General features: G+C 39.6%; 1 protein-coding gene across 1 annotated transcript in view; it reads right to left on the reverse strand.

Moving 5' to 3' along the window:
• Positions 1 to 63: 63 nt before the first annotated feature.
• LOC101850299 (uncharacterized protein C12orf56) overlaps positions 64 to 17,580 on the reverse strand; it is a gene marked incomplete in the record, with an annotated part of 63,626 nt that continues 46,109 nt past the window's right edge. Inside the window, 13 exon segments of the mRNA XM_013087926.2 lie at positions 64 to 1,389; positions 2,188 to 2,369; positions 3,521 to 3,592; positions 5,142 to 5,216; positions 5,737 to 5,878; positions 6,688 to 6,777; positions 7,154 to 7,263; positions 7,935 to 8,076; positions 11,661 to 11,675; positions 13,199 to 13,272; positions 14,337 to 14,514; positions 15,754 to 15,965; positions 16,903 to 17,298. Of these exon segments, the coding sequence (XP_012943380.1) occupies positions 1,260 to 1,389; positions 2,188 to 2,369; positions 3,521 to 3,592; positions 5,142 to 5,216; positions 5,737 to 5,878; positions 6,688 to 6,777; positions 7,154 to 7,263; positions 7,935 to 8,076; positions 11,661 to 11,675; positions 13,199 to 13,272; positions 14,337 to 14,514; positions 15,754 to 15,965; positions 16,903 to 17,298 (1,818 nt within the window).

Consider the following 17,580-nt stretch of genomic DNA (forward strand, 5'->3'; position numbering starts at 1 on the left):
AACCAGAACTTTTGCAAATAGTCAAAAGTCTAAATCGACCCAAGATCTATACTATTGATAAAGCATGGACACACGAGCCTGAGACTTCCACCGTACCATTCCCATTTAAACCCTATTGAGTTGGTTTGGCCAAGGATTAAACACGATGTCTCTGACAAAAATATGACTTTCAAAATAGCGGACATCATAAGACATTGACGACGAATGCTATATTTGACGTAGACAGACACTACTGGAAGAAATGTGTTGAACACGTCATGGCAGAAGAGAACAATTATTGGAAAACTGACGGGTATGGATTTATTCAACAAAAGACGGTTATCTATCCCTTTGGGTCCGATTCTGAGGACGATCAATGACTCCTCTCCTTTTCAGGTGAGTTTTTATCTTTTTAAAACTTAAAAGTGTTAGCTGTCCATTGTAACCAAAATATTATTTTTATGCCCTTGGAAAGTCATTTACGTTTCGTTTGTCTGGACTCGTTCACCTTGGTCCTGGTGACTTTCTTGTCATCCATACATTTCCTACGAGTTCCGCCCCTGCTTTGTAAAAGTTGGTGTGTTGCAACGAAAACCAGACATTTTCTCTGTGTCATCGTATGTTACTTTTATTGTAAAACTTCTATTATAAATCTGACATAGTTTCGGTGAAAATCAAAGGAACCCTGTCGGAACCTAACTTGTAAAGGTTTCTCAACCACAAAATTTATAATCTGTAACGTCCAGTAATATCTAAAATTATATGGAAAATTTCAAAGCAATCAAACAGAGGACTTCGCGATGATTTGCTCTTAGGTGTGGGCAGCTGAGGCTGAACGACCTATAATACACGTCTTTCTGAACCAGTAGAGCGGACATGGAGAAAACCGGTTGCAATGTAGCCATTGCCCCATAAACAACTGAACAAATAATTGCAAAGATCATATATAATACACACTATGGCTCACTCCCTGAAAATGCATCCGCTGCAACCAACACACAATAACAAACATCACTACCCATGATGATGAAGAAATTTAGTTTCATTTCTGAAATAAAAATACTTCTGGCACATTATTTGCCTCTAATTCTTTCTTTTATTTTATGTCTGTAAAAATAGTCATCTTACACGCAACCTTCTTTTTGCTGCCACATGCACAGTCACAGATACCTTCGCTTCATATCACGAACAGTGGAGAGACCCATTATATAACATACAATCTTTCACAACCATCCTCACTTTGTAAGGCCTAAGAATTTTTTTTAAAAAACGTATAAAGATCAAGATGCTCGGATGGACTGATTTCCCAACACTTTCACGACCACTTGGTCGATGACGGACACAGCGGTGGCTGTGATTGGGTACTGGACCGGGAGCTTCCTGGACACTGCTGGGGCCTGGATGAAGTACCTGAGAGGGAAACAAAGAGGTGGGCGTGACATTGGAGGGAAAAACAAGATATGTGAGCATGACATTGGAGGGAAAAACAAGATATGTGAAGCAGGGTGGGGAGATCAGGCGTTTGTCAAAATAATGAAAGTGAAGAAACTAGCATTTTCCCGCAGGTTTGGGAATTTCTATTAAATTTTGGTTTTTTGGCTCAACACCTTTGATATCCATATTAAAACATATTATTTCTATGTGGATTTTACTGAAAAGCATCCATTAAAGGTACAAGGCAGCCATTTTCTCATTAATTTTACCTCTGAAACCAGATGACTCCAACCATTTTCAATCGCAAATATCTTGACTTCTATTAAAGACACATGGGTATTCTTTTAATAGAAAGAAACACAAATGAACAAGTTTTATTTAAGACAATACCAATAACTCAACATTCCCAAAAATTGATGAGGGCCCAATTCCTCCGTGCAATGACACAAACATACCACACTTGGCACTTACTTGTTTAGTTTTAATAAGTGTTTTACGGCACTTGCAACACAATAAGGTCATATAAGTGCCAAAGATTAGAGGTGTTACAAGAGAGTAACAAATACAAAAAAGAAGGAGACGGGATCGTTTCGTTTTACGTTTTAGTAGAGGTTTTACGGCGCTCGCAACTGTATAAGGTCATATGAGCGCCAGAAGATTAGAGGTGATACAAGAGAGTAACAAACATAAAAAAGAACAAGGGGAGATAAGGACAATAGATGTTCGATAGGAAAGAAGGAGCAAACCACACTAGAGCACCCGCCAATCACTTACTTGAATTCCTCATAGTAGTGGTTGCGTACGTGTGTCACCACAGCCTTGTTCTGCTCCAGGAATACCAGCAGCAGAGAGAACATCTGGAACACCTGGATGGCGTGGGCGGGGGTCAGCTGGTCAAACCGAGACAGAGAAACCAGCTCCATAATCTGGGCCAGTAACCGGTCAACAAATTTCTCCTGGAGAGGGGAGGACACAAACATTTTAGTTGTCAATGTGAATTTGTGGGGGGAAGCTTGTGTGAAAGTTCTTAATAAGCTCCACTTCAGTATTGGCTTACTTTAGGCCATTCACAAAGGGGGGAATATTAACATGTTCTTAGACACAGTAGAATTGTAAATGGGCTGATTTATCAATGTCAGGCTCAGAACTGTACCGGAACAACATAGGGGGAACTGCTGCTTTTTCTTTTCTCATCCTTACTATTGTCATTTTTTCCTCTACTTCTTTTGTACGTTTGTCACTCTCTTGTGACCCACTATTTCCAAGGTGCCTTGGTAGTCAAAGCAGACTCTGTGCTGTTGAGGCTAGAGAGCTGAGCCGAGTAGGCCTGATTCCCAGTTAGGACTTCTCTGTTGACATCCACCCCTTGGCACTCATGTGACCTTATGCATTTGCAAGCGCAGTAAAACCTTACTAAAACTAAACTAAAAATATAGTCATAGGGTCAGTAATAAGAGTCGGAAACCGTTACATTTTTTTTTTTTTTCAATTGGAAACTTTTGCACTATGGTTACATCCCCACACTTTGAAAACCAGGAAAGGGGTACCCTAAATGGTAGTCTTACTGCATATTTCTATAGTCCATTTTACCCCACTCCCCTCCCTGCTAAGCCAGCCTATAAGGAACAACATAGAAATGTATTTGTATATTGTACTCAACCCTATGGTCCTCACACTCCACCATTCAACTTTAGATGCTGGAGGAAACAGGCTTTTATTATTAAGTCAACTAAACAATAAAATTATCTTTGATAAATAGGGATTGCTAATAATATATATTTTTTAAAATGATATTAAAGCATAAAATAACAGCAGTAGATTTTTGTTGACATGCGCCTAGAAAAATGAGTGGAGTACAAGAACAGCAAACAACAGAACAAAACACTCGAGTGGCCCCAGAGTTCAGTGGCAAAACAATAACAACAAGAAAATACGCACTATTACAAAAAAAAACACATTATGTTGAGTTACTTAAAAACACAAAAGATAAAGAAATAAGGGTTACAAATGTCCGCTATAGTATTCTGTTTCTTACAAAAAGCAATTTTAGAGTAAGAGAATAAGAGAAAGGATCACATCCACAAGACCAAACTACACTTGTACTCACAGCGGTCTTTTCCTCCTTGAACAAAGTAGTCATCCCCGTGATGGTCAGAATCTCCATCTCATCACTCGAGGCCTGGGGGTAGGGAAAAAAACGTCACTCATTAGTCATCGCGATGAACTGTATATTCAAAACAGGAGCGTTGCATTGGGTCTTATGAACATAAGGTACAATAACCCACAAGACTAATGTCAAATATATTCACCTTTTACTGCACTTTCCTTAATGAATTTGGATTCAAAACTTACCAATGACAGCCTTATTACTGATCAAACAAACAACCTCTTGTGTTCACTCGTACACAGCAAGCCGTTTTGATTAACTAAATGATCATGAATGTCATAACTGATAGCAAATATGCCAACCGTTTTAAAGACTTTTATAAAACTTCATATTACTGTTTTCTTGACATATTGTAACTTTACAAGGCACACATACATACATAAGTGTACATGTTCTTTTTTTTCGTAAGAGTTTTAGGGCACTTGCAACACAATAAGGTCATACAAGTGCCGAGGATAAGAGGAGTTACAAGGGAGTAACAAAAACAAAAAAGAAGGAGGGGAGATAAAGATGATAGATGTTTGATAGGAAAGAAGGAGTAGACCACACCAGAGCACCCGTCTACCACTCATGTGTACATGTTCATTATGTTAAGAAAGACACAAATAAGGGTAAAAAATTCTCTTGTTAACAGCTGTCAGGAACTGGCCCACTCTTAAACACGGAACATAGGAGTGGATTTCAACAGAAGAACAAAATTATTGTTTATGTTTTTCAAACCCAAATGAATGCAATTTACATTATTTAGGAGATGGGCTGTCTCTACCTTGCCTATCAGGGTAAACCTGGGCTAAGTGAGATATATCTTAAAGGCAAAAAGATTCAGATCTTCAATAAATTTCCTCAGGGGAAGAATCAAACCCATATCTCTTGTGGGCAATGGTGCAGAGCATAACCATTACACTGTAGGTGCTGATAAAGAAAGCCTCGTTTAAGCTCTGCCTGTGGAAGCACATGGACACGGTGCTTATTTTATAGATACAAAAATGGACAAAGTGACGCAAAGAAATACAGGAAGTTCATGACAAAATGACACACAAAAGTGACAGAGGTTTACAACACAGAGAAATACAGAAAAGGTTAACCTTTGGTTTTGTCTGCTTTTTAATTAAGAATTTTACGGCACTTGCAGCACGATACATCAAATAAGTGCCAAAGATTAGAGGTGATACAAGAGGGTAACAAACAGAAAAAAAGAACGAGAGTTAATGACGATAAATGTTTGATAGGAAAATGGAGCACATCACACAAGAGCTTCCACCAACCACCAACGGAATAGATGTTTATATCGGAAGTTAGTTTACATTTAGTAAAAGTTTTACGGCACTTGCAACACAATAAGGTCTTATAAGTGCCGAAGAATAGATTATGTATTACAAGAGAGTAACATACACAAAAAAGAAGGAGGGGAGACAAGGACGACAGATGTTTGATAAGAAAAAAGGAGCAAACCACACCAGAGCACCCGCCAACCAACCACTTACATCAGAAGAACTAGCATGTAAAGACCACTGGTAAAAAAAACTGTACAGCATAAATCATACAAAGGTCTTGACTTTACCTGCTTGGCAACCAGAAACAGCTCAAACATGGAAGCAATAGCCGTCCTGATGTACTCCGTCTTTAAACGTGACAGCTGCGGATAGAGGAAGAGACAATGTTGATGGCAGGGAAAAGTGATCCCTCCTATATCATGCTCCATAAAAATGTTTAAAAAAATGAAAATGCGAGGCAAGATTTTTAAAATTCACAGAGAACTCCCTAAATAAGCTAATATTTTCTTCTGAGAATTATTAGGTTTACATTGGGGAACAATTTACTTCCACACTTCTACCACAGGAGCGGCAGAGGTGGTAACTGGCAGCACAAAGAATCCTGAACTTTTCAGACACTGTGGAAATGCAAATACAAGGACTCAAAGTTTATGGACCATTTTGTCCAATACATCTAGTATCAAGACTGTTTTCTTATAAAGCGCAATAACACCTCAACAATTGGCCTGAAGTCAGGCAAAATCTGGACAATTTCAGGAATCCACCTTTCTAGATTTATTCTGAGAGTAAATTGACATTGCCCAAATATAGGGAAAGTTAAAAAAAACACTGGCAGTTAACAAACATACATCTAGCCCTGTTCTAGAAGCTTTCAGCCCTTACCTCCTCATCCAGGTTCTTCTCTGACGCACCCTGCTTGGAGCCAGCAAAAGGGGCAGACCAGTGTTTGGTGAGGGTCAGAGGTCGGTATGGGATATCCGGCTGACACATCAGGATCTTCAGCAGTTCCGTGACCATCTTGCCACTGAATCATTGATAAAAAAAATATTTCTTTCATCGCCTGATGTCAATCCTGACATTAACATAAACATCTGTCATCTATCATAGTAATATCTATTTTAACATTGTATTGCATCGATAGCACTTGGAAAAAATTTCATAATTTTGTTCTTTTCTTGAATGCATACTTATGTGGGAGCCTGACAAAACCAAGAAAAGTACACATTTATCAAAACTGAGATAGGACAAAAAAAGTAACTTTGGGGGCAACAGTCAAAACATGAAATTCCAGTGAAAACTTAGATATTCCTGCGACACAACACGGACACTCAGAAGCGGCCTCATGGAGTAGCTTTTGACACCTCACAAACAATTTAACTGAACCCTAGACAGCACAACCTCTGGGCAAAGATGTTCTGCCATAAACTGTATAACATGCTTTTGGTTATATAACTATTTGACCTTAGGTCCCTCAAGCCTCTCTTGAACCCTTGCACCTGAGCACCATGTACCCTGGGTTCAATGGATAGATTTGTCCACAGCATGCAGAAGACATTATACATCATACATTGACAACTTAAAATCCGACAGTGGTCTGAAGCTTCATGAAACAATGCATCAAGGCAGAGATCGGGGAAAGATAGAGACCTGATGTGGTAAAGAGTGGGGCACAATGGACCAACATCATAATGGTGACAGATGACAGGTGATGCTGAAGTGTTCATTTGGTGCTCAAAGAGTAATGAAGAGGCATGCTAGGATTCATGGGGTTAAAACATGTGCTTTTGAGCATCTGTTTAAAAAAAAAAAAAATTCTACAATGCTTCTACTTACCTCTCCAGCCTCAGTGTTTGCATACGAGATGGTAGAGTCTCCGACTCCCGAAACATGACGTTAATCGTAGACAGGAGTAAGATGACGAATCTGGAAGTGTTAGAGAAAGTCAGAACTTGTCAGTGGATGCCATTTACTAACTGAAAAAGACCACCATAAATCAGTCAGATTTGATCTGCTCTGTCTAACTGAGCCAGGGCTTACACTGGTCAAACACAACCCAACACAACCAAATCTAAGACTGCCCAAACACAATCCAACAGGGCCATAGCATATACTTATGGCCTTCTGCAAACATTAGAAATGGAAAGTGGCAGTAATCAGTAAAGTCGTTTGAAAATGCCAACACCAAAAGTCGAATCTCAGTATTATGAAAGTACAAAGGTAAAAGTACAGCATCACTCACAATAGTGAAACAATAAAGGCCTAGTGTCTGAGGCAAAATTAGTGAGAAATATACACTTACTCCAGCTCATCTGCCCTCTGTGCTTTCCCTTCCTCTGTGCTCAGGGGTGCAGAAGACCCAGGCAAGAACTTCTGGAGCTGTAATATCATGAAGCTGAAGACATCCGGGTTCTGGGAAAGAGAATCAGACATCACAAAATAAAATGTCGCAGTTGAAATGAAAATAAATGGAAACACAATTTGGCAAAATCTAAAATCAAACCCCACATGAAACTCAAGAGACTTTGACAAAAACACAGGCATCTATAAACAACAAGTAGCCTACAATAGAATGGTGAATAAAGAGGCAATGGACACTCAACTCAGGGGAACAAAAGGCCCAATACAATGTTTTGAGAATTTTAATTGGAGACCCTGCCTGAGGTAAACGCATCTATCCCAGGGATCACATGATGGTGGGGTGGGAAGGGTGGGTGTAAATAAAACTAGCTGTCCGACTGTCCTCTTCAAAAACAAAATACATTTACTTACAGGCAGGGAGGAGGGCGGGAAGGAATGAGATGTGATTTCAGTGACTTGTGCGTAAACACAATATTTTCTGCAGAAATGCGTATGCCCCTGAAATCAAGCATAGCAAAGTAGAACAATTTCTTTTTTAAATAGAGCAAAAATTTCATTTCACATCCTCAGTCCCCCCCTCTCTCTCTCTCTCTCTCTCTCTTCTGGCACTGCGGTGTCATAAATGGTCAGCGATGCCCACAGCATGCAGGAACTATACACTTGCTAAGAGTCCTGTAATCCGGATCTACACTGTGCTCCCCTTAATCAAATCAGTGACTCACCCTCCAGAAAAGTTTCTTGAGCATAAAGTTTGCCTGGACAGCGGTGAGCAGCTCGTCGACCAGAGAGAACTGGGTCTCTAGACCCTGGCCAGGCTGGAACAAGTCTCTCTTCATCTTGTTGTAGCGACGTTCTATTTTGTCCCTGAGATGAGCGAGAGAGAAAAATGTACAGATTTAATATTCCAATAAATCATGAAATGATTGAAAATGTTTTTCCACGCCCCTATTGATCCAATTTTGGCAGTGGAAAGCTTCCACCCTGTCTATCAGGGCCACCAACATGGGCAGAGAGAGACACAGCATCTTAGCAGAAAGATGTGAAAGATGGAGATACCTAATAAAAAGAAACTCCCCCCCCCCCTTTCTTTTGGGTGTCAAACTCATATTTTCTGCATGCAACAGCAGAGTGCCCTAATCATGACATCACAAATTCCTGTTTTAAAGCGACTTTCTTTTACTAATAGTAATAGATAGCAACATGGACACACTCTTGACAGTAGTTTACATATTACGCTCCGTTTCTTACCCTACAAACATGAGGAAAGTACCGAGATAGCTGGAAATAAATTACCTTGTAATAGCATTACCTCTCAAGGGATAACTTTCTAAGGTTATTTATTCTTTTTTCAAAAACGACAGAGAAATTTCGGCAAAAGAATCAAAAGTTTCATTTAAAAAGAATAAACATAAACTGTTGTGTGTAACTCACAATAGCATTACCTCTCAAGGGATAACTTTCTTTGGCAAAAGAATCAAAAGTTTCATTAAAAAATAACTTACATAAACTGTTGCCTGTGGGTTTTTTTTAAATCACAATAATATATTGCCTATAACTGGATCACCAGATCAAAGTTCAGCCTTTTTGTTTCATTCCTTTGAATATGAAATTCATTTCACTCATAGAATAATGAAGGGACACGAGCTCACATATTCAGTTTCATAAAGCTATATATCATGGGTCTCAACTCAGAATTCTAAAAAAGGAGGAACGTTCCCGGTGATCGCCACAGAAGCCCATTTTCGCGAAACACCCATTATTATTATTATACTGTTGAACCCTAGAATGCAGAAATAAAAACCTTGTGCGACTTTTTAATTTTTCCCTTCATCATATTCGCCTGTATATATAAACTTTATAAAAATGAATCTTGTTTTGAAGTACAGAAGTATAGCCCAAGTATACCTTTTCAGTGTGAGAGGAGTAAAAGAACTGAGGAGGGCAAGAAGCAGTGAAACTGAAAATCTGCGAATCTTGAATAGAAAGCTAAAATATAGAGATCTAATTTACTGTCACCAATCCAATAAAACGCGAACACTTAGGCCCCCAAGTTCCACAACACGCTTACAAGTTATGACGGTTCCCGTTTTCACACAAGGCCTGCACCAACGCACACTTTACTTTGCAAAGAGCTGTAGTAGTAATCAAAATTCTAAACATAAAACATATTTGCTTCCAGTTTCAGATTTTTTGTCTTCTGGTGTTGCGTCCAGCCCTCCCCCTATCCCCGAGTGCGTCTTTAAAAAAACACAACAATAATCTCCCCCCATTCCTGAGTCCTGTACTTCGAAGCGCTCAGATTGCTCAGAACGCGCGCAGGTTCATTGACCGGTCGCAATGGCGAGCCCGGCAAGACGCTTGTATTATAACTTTCTTTTCTTTTCTTTTTGTTGCCCCCATAAGTGACGGCACAGTGACAAATATTGATTTATTTTCATGGCGACACCACGTTTGTAATGTCGAACCTGCATGTTACAATAATTGTTGCGTTAATATCAGACAATTACTGACAAATTTCTGGGTGGTAACGAAAGCGAAAGTAGATCTTGATTTTCCAGTCGAACCTTGGTGACACAATTCCGCTTGCCGCCAAAACCACCAGTTCGCGCGAAACGTACTCTCTGAGCCGAATTAATATCACAATCGCGACCGGTAGAAATGAACTTAAAGACGTTATTGGATTTGGTTTTCAAATGAGATCTTTTATTTTTTTTCCGGGGCTCGGCGATTTTTTAAAAAATTCCCGGGACCTGGCAACCACCCTGCTCCCAACAACTCTCTTTCTGATTGGCCCGCTGTCGCGGTAGCGAAGTTTAGCAGAGGAAATGGCGGTAGCGGAAATCCGCTAAATAGCGGACTATTGAGACCCATGATATATAAAGAGTCATATTCAGGAATAAGAATTGAAAGCACATCACGATCACAGTAGAAGCTGGTATCATACGATGTAAAAAAAAAAGTCGACAGTTTCACCAAAAACAGGAAAAACAAGATCTAGGCACCACCAGAGCCCTATCTGTTACACATTCAAGCACATTCTCAAAGGCTTCAAAATGCTGAAGCGGATAAGAAAACACACATATATACATGACACCGGCCACTTTATCAAACAATATAGAATAGTGGCGTGTTCAGAAATGTCCAGAATATTAGAACTGAAAAATGTATTACAAGAATTAACCTGGGCATACTAAGACAATGTAATTTAATATATAACAGAGGTTAAGAAATATAAAATAGAGAGACACACCATATTTCTGTTAATTATGGAATGTAAAATATATATAAAATCATCAGAATATAATTGTAAGCATTAAATCTGGGAAAGAGAAAAATATTTTTTAGTAAGCTGTACATTCAGAGTTTTGTCTCTCCCTTTCTTCACCCCCACCCCCACCTCTTCAGGCATTGGTAGATATACATGTACAGACACCAATGCGCAAGCGTGCATACATTAAAACACATGACATGTATGTGTTGAAATGAATTGGTTTGCATGAGTAAATGAGTAGGTTTATAAGTGTGTGTGTGTGTGCGCGTGCGTGTGTGTGTGTGTGTGTGTGTTTGTGTGTGCGCGTGTGTGTGTGTGTGTGCGTGTGTGCATGTGTGTACGTGTATGGGTGCGTGTGTGCATACATATATATATATATATATATACATATATATATATATATATATATATATATATAATGTGTGTGTGTGTGTGTGTGTGTGTGTGTGTGTGTGTGTGTGTGTGTGTGTATGTGTGTGTAGCCTGCGTGCGTATATAGAATGAAAGCCAGAACAGAATATCTATCAAAATCAAAAACTTGAAGTCACTGAATTATTGCCTTCAGCATGGGCATCCCTTCCATAGTCAGAGCTCATGAAGTTGCAAGTATTCAGATAAAAAAGCAGCATATCAATGAAGCATATTTTTGTATTGACAAAGACTAACAAAAAGCTCTGACCCAGAGCAGAAATACAACAGAAAAGTATGCAAACCGATTTAAATGTGAAGGAGGCCCCGAAGATGTAAAGAATGACAAGGCAAAAAATGGTCTTAAGCATTTACCGTACAGAAAACAAAGCCAAAGTTTTTTTTTTTAACAAAACACTGATTGTCGCACAGATCACAAGCCCATTCAAAACAACAGCTATACATTGATTTAGAAAGTTATGAAAACATCTACAAAAAACAGTACTTAAGTCCAAAAAGACACAGGAAGAGAAATAAGAAAAAGTCAATGGAAATAGTTGACAAAGGCATACAATGTTGTTGAAGAAAGCCACAGAATATATCACACACGCTAACAGAGTCGGGTTGTGTTAGTGCGAATAAATAGGAGGAAAAGCTAACATTGGACGAGACAGCGAGAGAGAAAGAGAGAGAGAGAGAGAGAGAGAGAGAGAGAGAGAGAGGGAGAGAGAGATAGAGGGGGGAAGAGAGATCTGCAAAACATTCTCACCTCCAAGTCTGTTCGCTGAACAACGTCAGAAGTAGAGTGACGTTAAAAACATGGCATGCAGTACTCCACAACACAAATCAGGTTAAAACTAGCCATACACCGATATCGACAAAAAACCAGACGTTTGTCCACATAGAGAGACACACAGTCAAATACCCACAAAGAGAGACACACAGTCATACAACAACATAGAGACATACAGTTAAACAGACGCATGGAGAGACACATTCTATGCCCACGTACAAAGACACAGTCTCATGCACACAAAGATGAAAAAGGTCATAATATGCCTATATACAGAGACACATGGTCTCACACACACACACCTAGACCCAGTCATACGTCCATAGAATTACACGACAATATACAGATTCATATAGAGACATATCAACATTATACAGAAATATGGAGATACCCCCATATATTACGTACAGAGACACATCAAATATATAGAGACACATACAGACAGACATCCACATGATGTAAAAATATACACCCACATCTAGAAGGTCACAGAGAGACTCAATCATAAAAGCAACCCCAGTCACCCAATCAAAACAAGTCCTGTGTCAAAATTTCAGCAGCTAACCATCAGTCTGAAGCATGGATGGTCGTAGAGGAAAGATGCTTTTTTTAGATACCAAAACAGGCTGTAAACTCAGTGCATTATAAACGGGACGGGCCACAAAACACTTTTGAACAATAATGCCATTACTACACAACCAGTACTCAGTGCCACTGGAATATGGAAAGACAGTATGCTGGCGTTGCAGCCTTTTTTGACTGCGACAAAATATGACATCAAAGGCGCGTTTGAAATTATGGTTGTCATGTGACAAAATGAGCCTAGGCAAGACTGCGGGGGTACTGAACAGTTTCTCATTTTTTATTTTTTTTCTTATCAAATACATCTTTTCAAAAAAAATAATTCAAACGTAGAAATAATATTGTGTACTGCATGGATAGTAGCCATTTTGTGAAAGGAAAGAAGCAAGATACATGGAAACAGATGGAAAGACAAAAAGTAAGTCCCACCAGTGACACTCTTCATCCACCCCAACTTTTGAACTGGAGATATATACACCCATACAAACGACACCATTTCAATTCCAAGAATTGAGTGACATGCCGGGACACATTGTGAAAGTGACTGGAAAAACCACACAAAGTCATGCAAAAAACACTTGTCAAGCAGAATAAACAAGGTCAAACTCTGATGAAATAGAGAATTCAAAACTTTTCCTTCTTTCTCTCATTTACACACCCCCCCCCCCCCCCCCACCCCCAACCCCGTTCCGTTATTTTTTTTCCCAAACACAAATATCATATTTTTTTCGTCGTCTGACTCAATTTTTTTTTACCTTCTAACTTTTAATAACACAAATCATACAGACAGACACACACATGCAGACATATACAGACATATACACACAGACATATACAGATACACAGAAACTAATGCACATACACATACATACACATAAACACACATACACACACACACACACAAACAGAAAGGCAACAAGTGAGATACGAACCTGGACTGTACAGACATGGCGTCGGGCAGTGTCGTGATCTCGATGTGCTCTGGCTCCAGAGCTAACGTGGATCTCTGGACAAACGAAAAGAGAAACACAAACATATGAATAAAAATAATTTACATGCCCTCACACCAATTTTAGTTTTAGTTTTAGTAAGAGTTGCACCGCATTTGCAACACAATAAAGTCATATAAAAGCCGAAGATTAGAGGTGTTACAAGCGAGTAACAAACACAAATAAGGAGGATAGATCAGGACGATAGATGTTTGATAGGAAAGAAGGAGCAAACCACACCAGTGCACCGCCAACCACCCACTCTAACCAATTTAAAACATTCATCTTTTTTTAATAAAAAAGAGCTGCTGATCGCACTTGTCAGAAGCCAGCCAGGGCTGTGTAGTATCCAGCACAAAAACAGAGATGCTCGATAATATTTTGTATAGATGCAGAAATTGAACTGGTGTCTTTTGCATTTATGTATGATCATAGACAGCACACCACAGACATCAGAAGACACAGCAAGACATTAAGACTGGAAGATATTATGGCCAAATTAGTAGAGGATGCAGTAGAAAAAAACAACATTACTATGGCAAGGTTAAAGTATGAAATCACCACATAAATAGAAGAAAATGGCCCAATCAGTGCCATGTGAAGATTATAAATTTTTATGGGGAGCTTATGTGAAATAATATACCTTTTCTGTATTGGCACGCTGTAAGGCCGATTTATTGTGAACTAGTACTGAAAGGATTGAGTGTATAAGAGGACAAATAATCCTTTTAAAAACCAAGAAGAAAGTGGTTATATCAGTGTCATGAAAAGATTTTCCCTCTTTCAAAGCGTAGATTATAGAACAATATCATTTCAAAAGTGATATGCTCTGATGAGAACTTTTAGGGTATTTGACCTAACAACAGGTATCTTAAGGGAACAAAATACAGTAAAAATGATGAAGAATGGTGTGATCAGTCCCATGTGAAGATTTTAACTCTAAAAGAACGAAACTAAAATGGAATATCATTTTTGTCAAAGGGAAGTCTCAGGGAATGCTCTATCGTGACAAAATCCTGAAAGGATTAAACACATTTTTAGAGAAAGAGTACTTTGAAATAGAAACCAAGCAGAAACTCACAATGACGTAATTGCTCCAGGCACTTTTGAGCAGCATGAGGAAAGGCGAAGTGAGGTTGAGGAGGTATATGTTGAGCACACACTTCCTCCGCTCCATCATTCCATCCACAGAGAGTGTGTTGAAACCCATGAAGGAGGCAGCCCGGCCCAAGTCGGTGGACGAGGTGTTCAGTTCGTTACTGGTCAGAGAGAAACACAGGGTAAAAGTTTTTTTTTCTAAACTAATACATTTTCCTGCAGAAGGATGATCACAATCCGAGGTTTCCTTTTCTAGTAAGCTATAGCTGCAACTCCACTGTGACCCGTGTAGTGACCTAGACTTGACAAACAACGTTATACAGTATAAAGTGGGCAGCTATGCTTTACTTTTACCAAAACAGTAATAGTAGGATTGTAAATGTTTAATGCTAGAATCAAAACAATTCAAATCAAGTAAGCTATAAACTTTGACTTCTCCCTTCCCGTTTCCTCTTGTATCTATTAACAAACTCAGCATGATAACAAGGACAGGTTAGTCTTCTCTCATCTTTTCACCTCTTACGCTATTTTTTTCTGTTACAGTTAGCTCTCCTTCCTTCTCTTACTATTAAACATACTATCTTTCCTTCTTTTATACACACATCATGTTCTATTACCCTATTCGTTAATATTCACTTCTTACACTAACCTTTTTATCTTACACAGGTTCCTACTCTACTCTTCAGCATTTATTGTCTTCTTTTGCACACAGCAAAACTTAAACATCTCTTTTTTCCCTCATTTGCAAGCTCCTTCTCTTCTGTTACAAACATTTCTTTTCTTCTCTTACTCTAGTCTTCTCTTATAAACTTTCTTATCTTCCCTTACACACGTGGCGTCGATAGCCTAGAGGTTCGGCTATCGAACTCGCAGGTTCGGGGAATCGACATTGTGTCCTTGGTAAAAGCATTTTACATGAATTTCCCACTTGGCTCAGTCCTTTCAGAGATGGACGTTAAACTCGGAGGCTCCGCCTCTTAAATAACCTAATAGTGTTGATAGGGGTGTTAAACCAATACCATATTTCTCTTACACAGACTCCTTTTCTTCTCTTACACACACTCCTTTTCTTCCCATACACACACTCCTTTTCTTCTTTTACACACAGTCTTACACACACTACTTTTCTTCTCTTACACACACACTTACACACACTCCTTTTCTTCTCTTACACACACACTTACACACACTCCTTTTCTTCTCTTACACACACACTTACACACACTCCTATTCTTCTTTTACACACACTCCTTTCCTTCTCTTACACACACTCCTTTCCTCTTCTTACACACACACTTACACACACTCCTTTTCTACTCTTACACTCACCCCTTCTCTTCTCTTACACACACTCCTTTCCTTCTCTTACACACAATCTTACACACACTCCTCTTCCTTACATGTTCCGGTCCGCCTCCAGCAGAGGTGTCCCGGATCTTGACCCCTTGAGCGAGGAGTTCCGGCTGTACGGCTGGCCTCCCAGGGTGGTGGACAGCTGGCTACCACCGAAGGATGAGCCGGTCTGCAGCTGTTGTAGCGGGTCGAGCTTGGAGTCCAGGTGGTCCGACTCCGAGTTGTTTTTGGTTAGAGTGTTTTTGCAGATCGGAGCCACCTGACCGGAAGGTAGGATTATTTGTGAGAGTTCAGTCGTGATTTTAGAGAAATACGTTTTAGTAAGAGTTTTACAGCACTTGCAACACAATAAGGTCATATAAGTGTTAAAGATTAAAGGTGTTACAAGAGAGTAACAAACACACAAAAGTAGGAAAGATCAAGACCATAGATGTTTGGTAGGAAAGAAGCAGAAAACTACACCAGAGCACCCACCAACTACCCACAGAGAAATATGTTGTCACAATAAAGGCTATCTGGAGTAAAGGAAGGGAAAGATATACAGGTAATAAAATTTAAAAAATGGAAAGGCAAGAAGTAGGACCTATCAGCAGCTTCCTATGACCCAACAGACTGACAGATAAGCAGACATACTGATAGACAGACAAACAGGCAGGCAACAGAAGAATAGTAAAGAAGTAGGAATTTGTGACGATACCAAGACAATATAAAGGAGATAGGAAGACAGCTGCTCATAAAAACACATTCTCAATGATACGTACATAAGCCAGCAAAGGGACTTTCATTTAGAGTTGTACCTTGCTTTTCTTGAGTTAAATGGAAAGTACACTTTCAAAAAACAACTTTCAATCTTTCTTTCCTGCACCATCACAAAAACTAGGTAAACTACTGTCATGCTAAGCTGCATATAACTTATCTAAGTGGATAAAGAAGGCTGTAAGGCATCTGGAGTTGTGAACCCAAAAATTTGACCACATTAGTAAAAACAATTAATATACATTTTTTTCAATATAGAAAAGCAATCAGTGGAGGACCATCAGCTACTGTTTGGGGACTTTCAATTGATAAAACACTTCGTCACAAAAAAATAAACCAAAAAAATTCCAATATCACAAGGGAATAAATCTACACGTACATAAGTATGTTTTGTTTTTGTCTCAAAATCTCACCCTCTTATTCTACATACTTTGTCGTACCTGATTTTTCTGTCCTCTACAACACTTGAAGAAGTGACAGCAGCCCTTGGAGTCCACCTTTTCCACCTCCTTCACCTCCGTGGAGCCCAACAGCTTCTGCATCTCCGCCTCACTGAAACTAGGCTTCGCCTCTGTCTCAAACGCACCAGTCCGCGGCAAGGGTGGGAGGGGCCTCACCGACTGCTGGGAGGAGCTACGTATGGAGACAGAGTCAGAGGTGTTGCCTAATCCCGGAACCGGCCTAGCCCCACCCCCACTGTTGGAAAAGCTGTCACCGTTGCTTGTGTTGAGCCTGCTGCCCGCCAACCTACCCACTGCCCGTGATGGTTCCCCGGACCGGATGATGGACAGACGGTCCTCTTCGATGTCCTCCAACATGTCTTCCTCAATCTCCTCCTGAGGAAAGGAAAAGTCATTGGTAGAAGTATAGGTTTCACGCCTATTTCAACACAACATGCTTACCTCGAAGGGAGGCAGCAACCGAGAGATCTTATAGAAGAAGAAGTGAGTCAACGAAAAGCATACCATCAATAAAAACACACCCACAGATAAGTCGATAGTTAAAGTTTGAGAAGAGATAGCACATCAACAAAATAATCGGGATTCAGTGCAAGGACAGGAAAGAGATAGAAACAACAGAAAGAAAGGGAAGAAGACGGACCTAAATATGGTCCCCAA

Source organism: Aplysia californica, unplaced genomic scaffold (assembly GCF_000002075.1).
Source record: "Aplysia californica isolate F4 #8 unplaced genomic scaffold, AplCal3.0 scaffold00022, whole genome shotgun sequence".
In the NCBI taxonomy this organism is placed as follows: Eukaryota; Metazoa; Mollusca; class Gastropoda; order Aplysiida; family Aplysiidae; genus Aplysia; species Aplysia californica.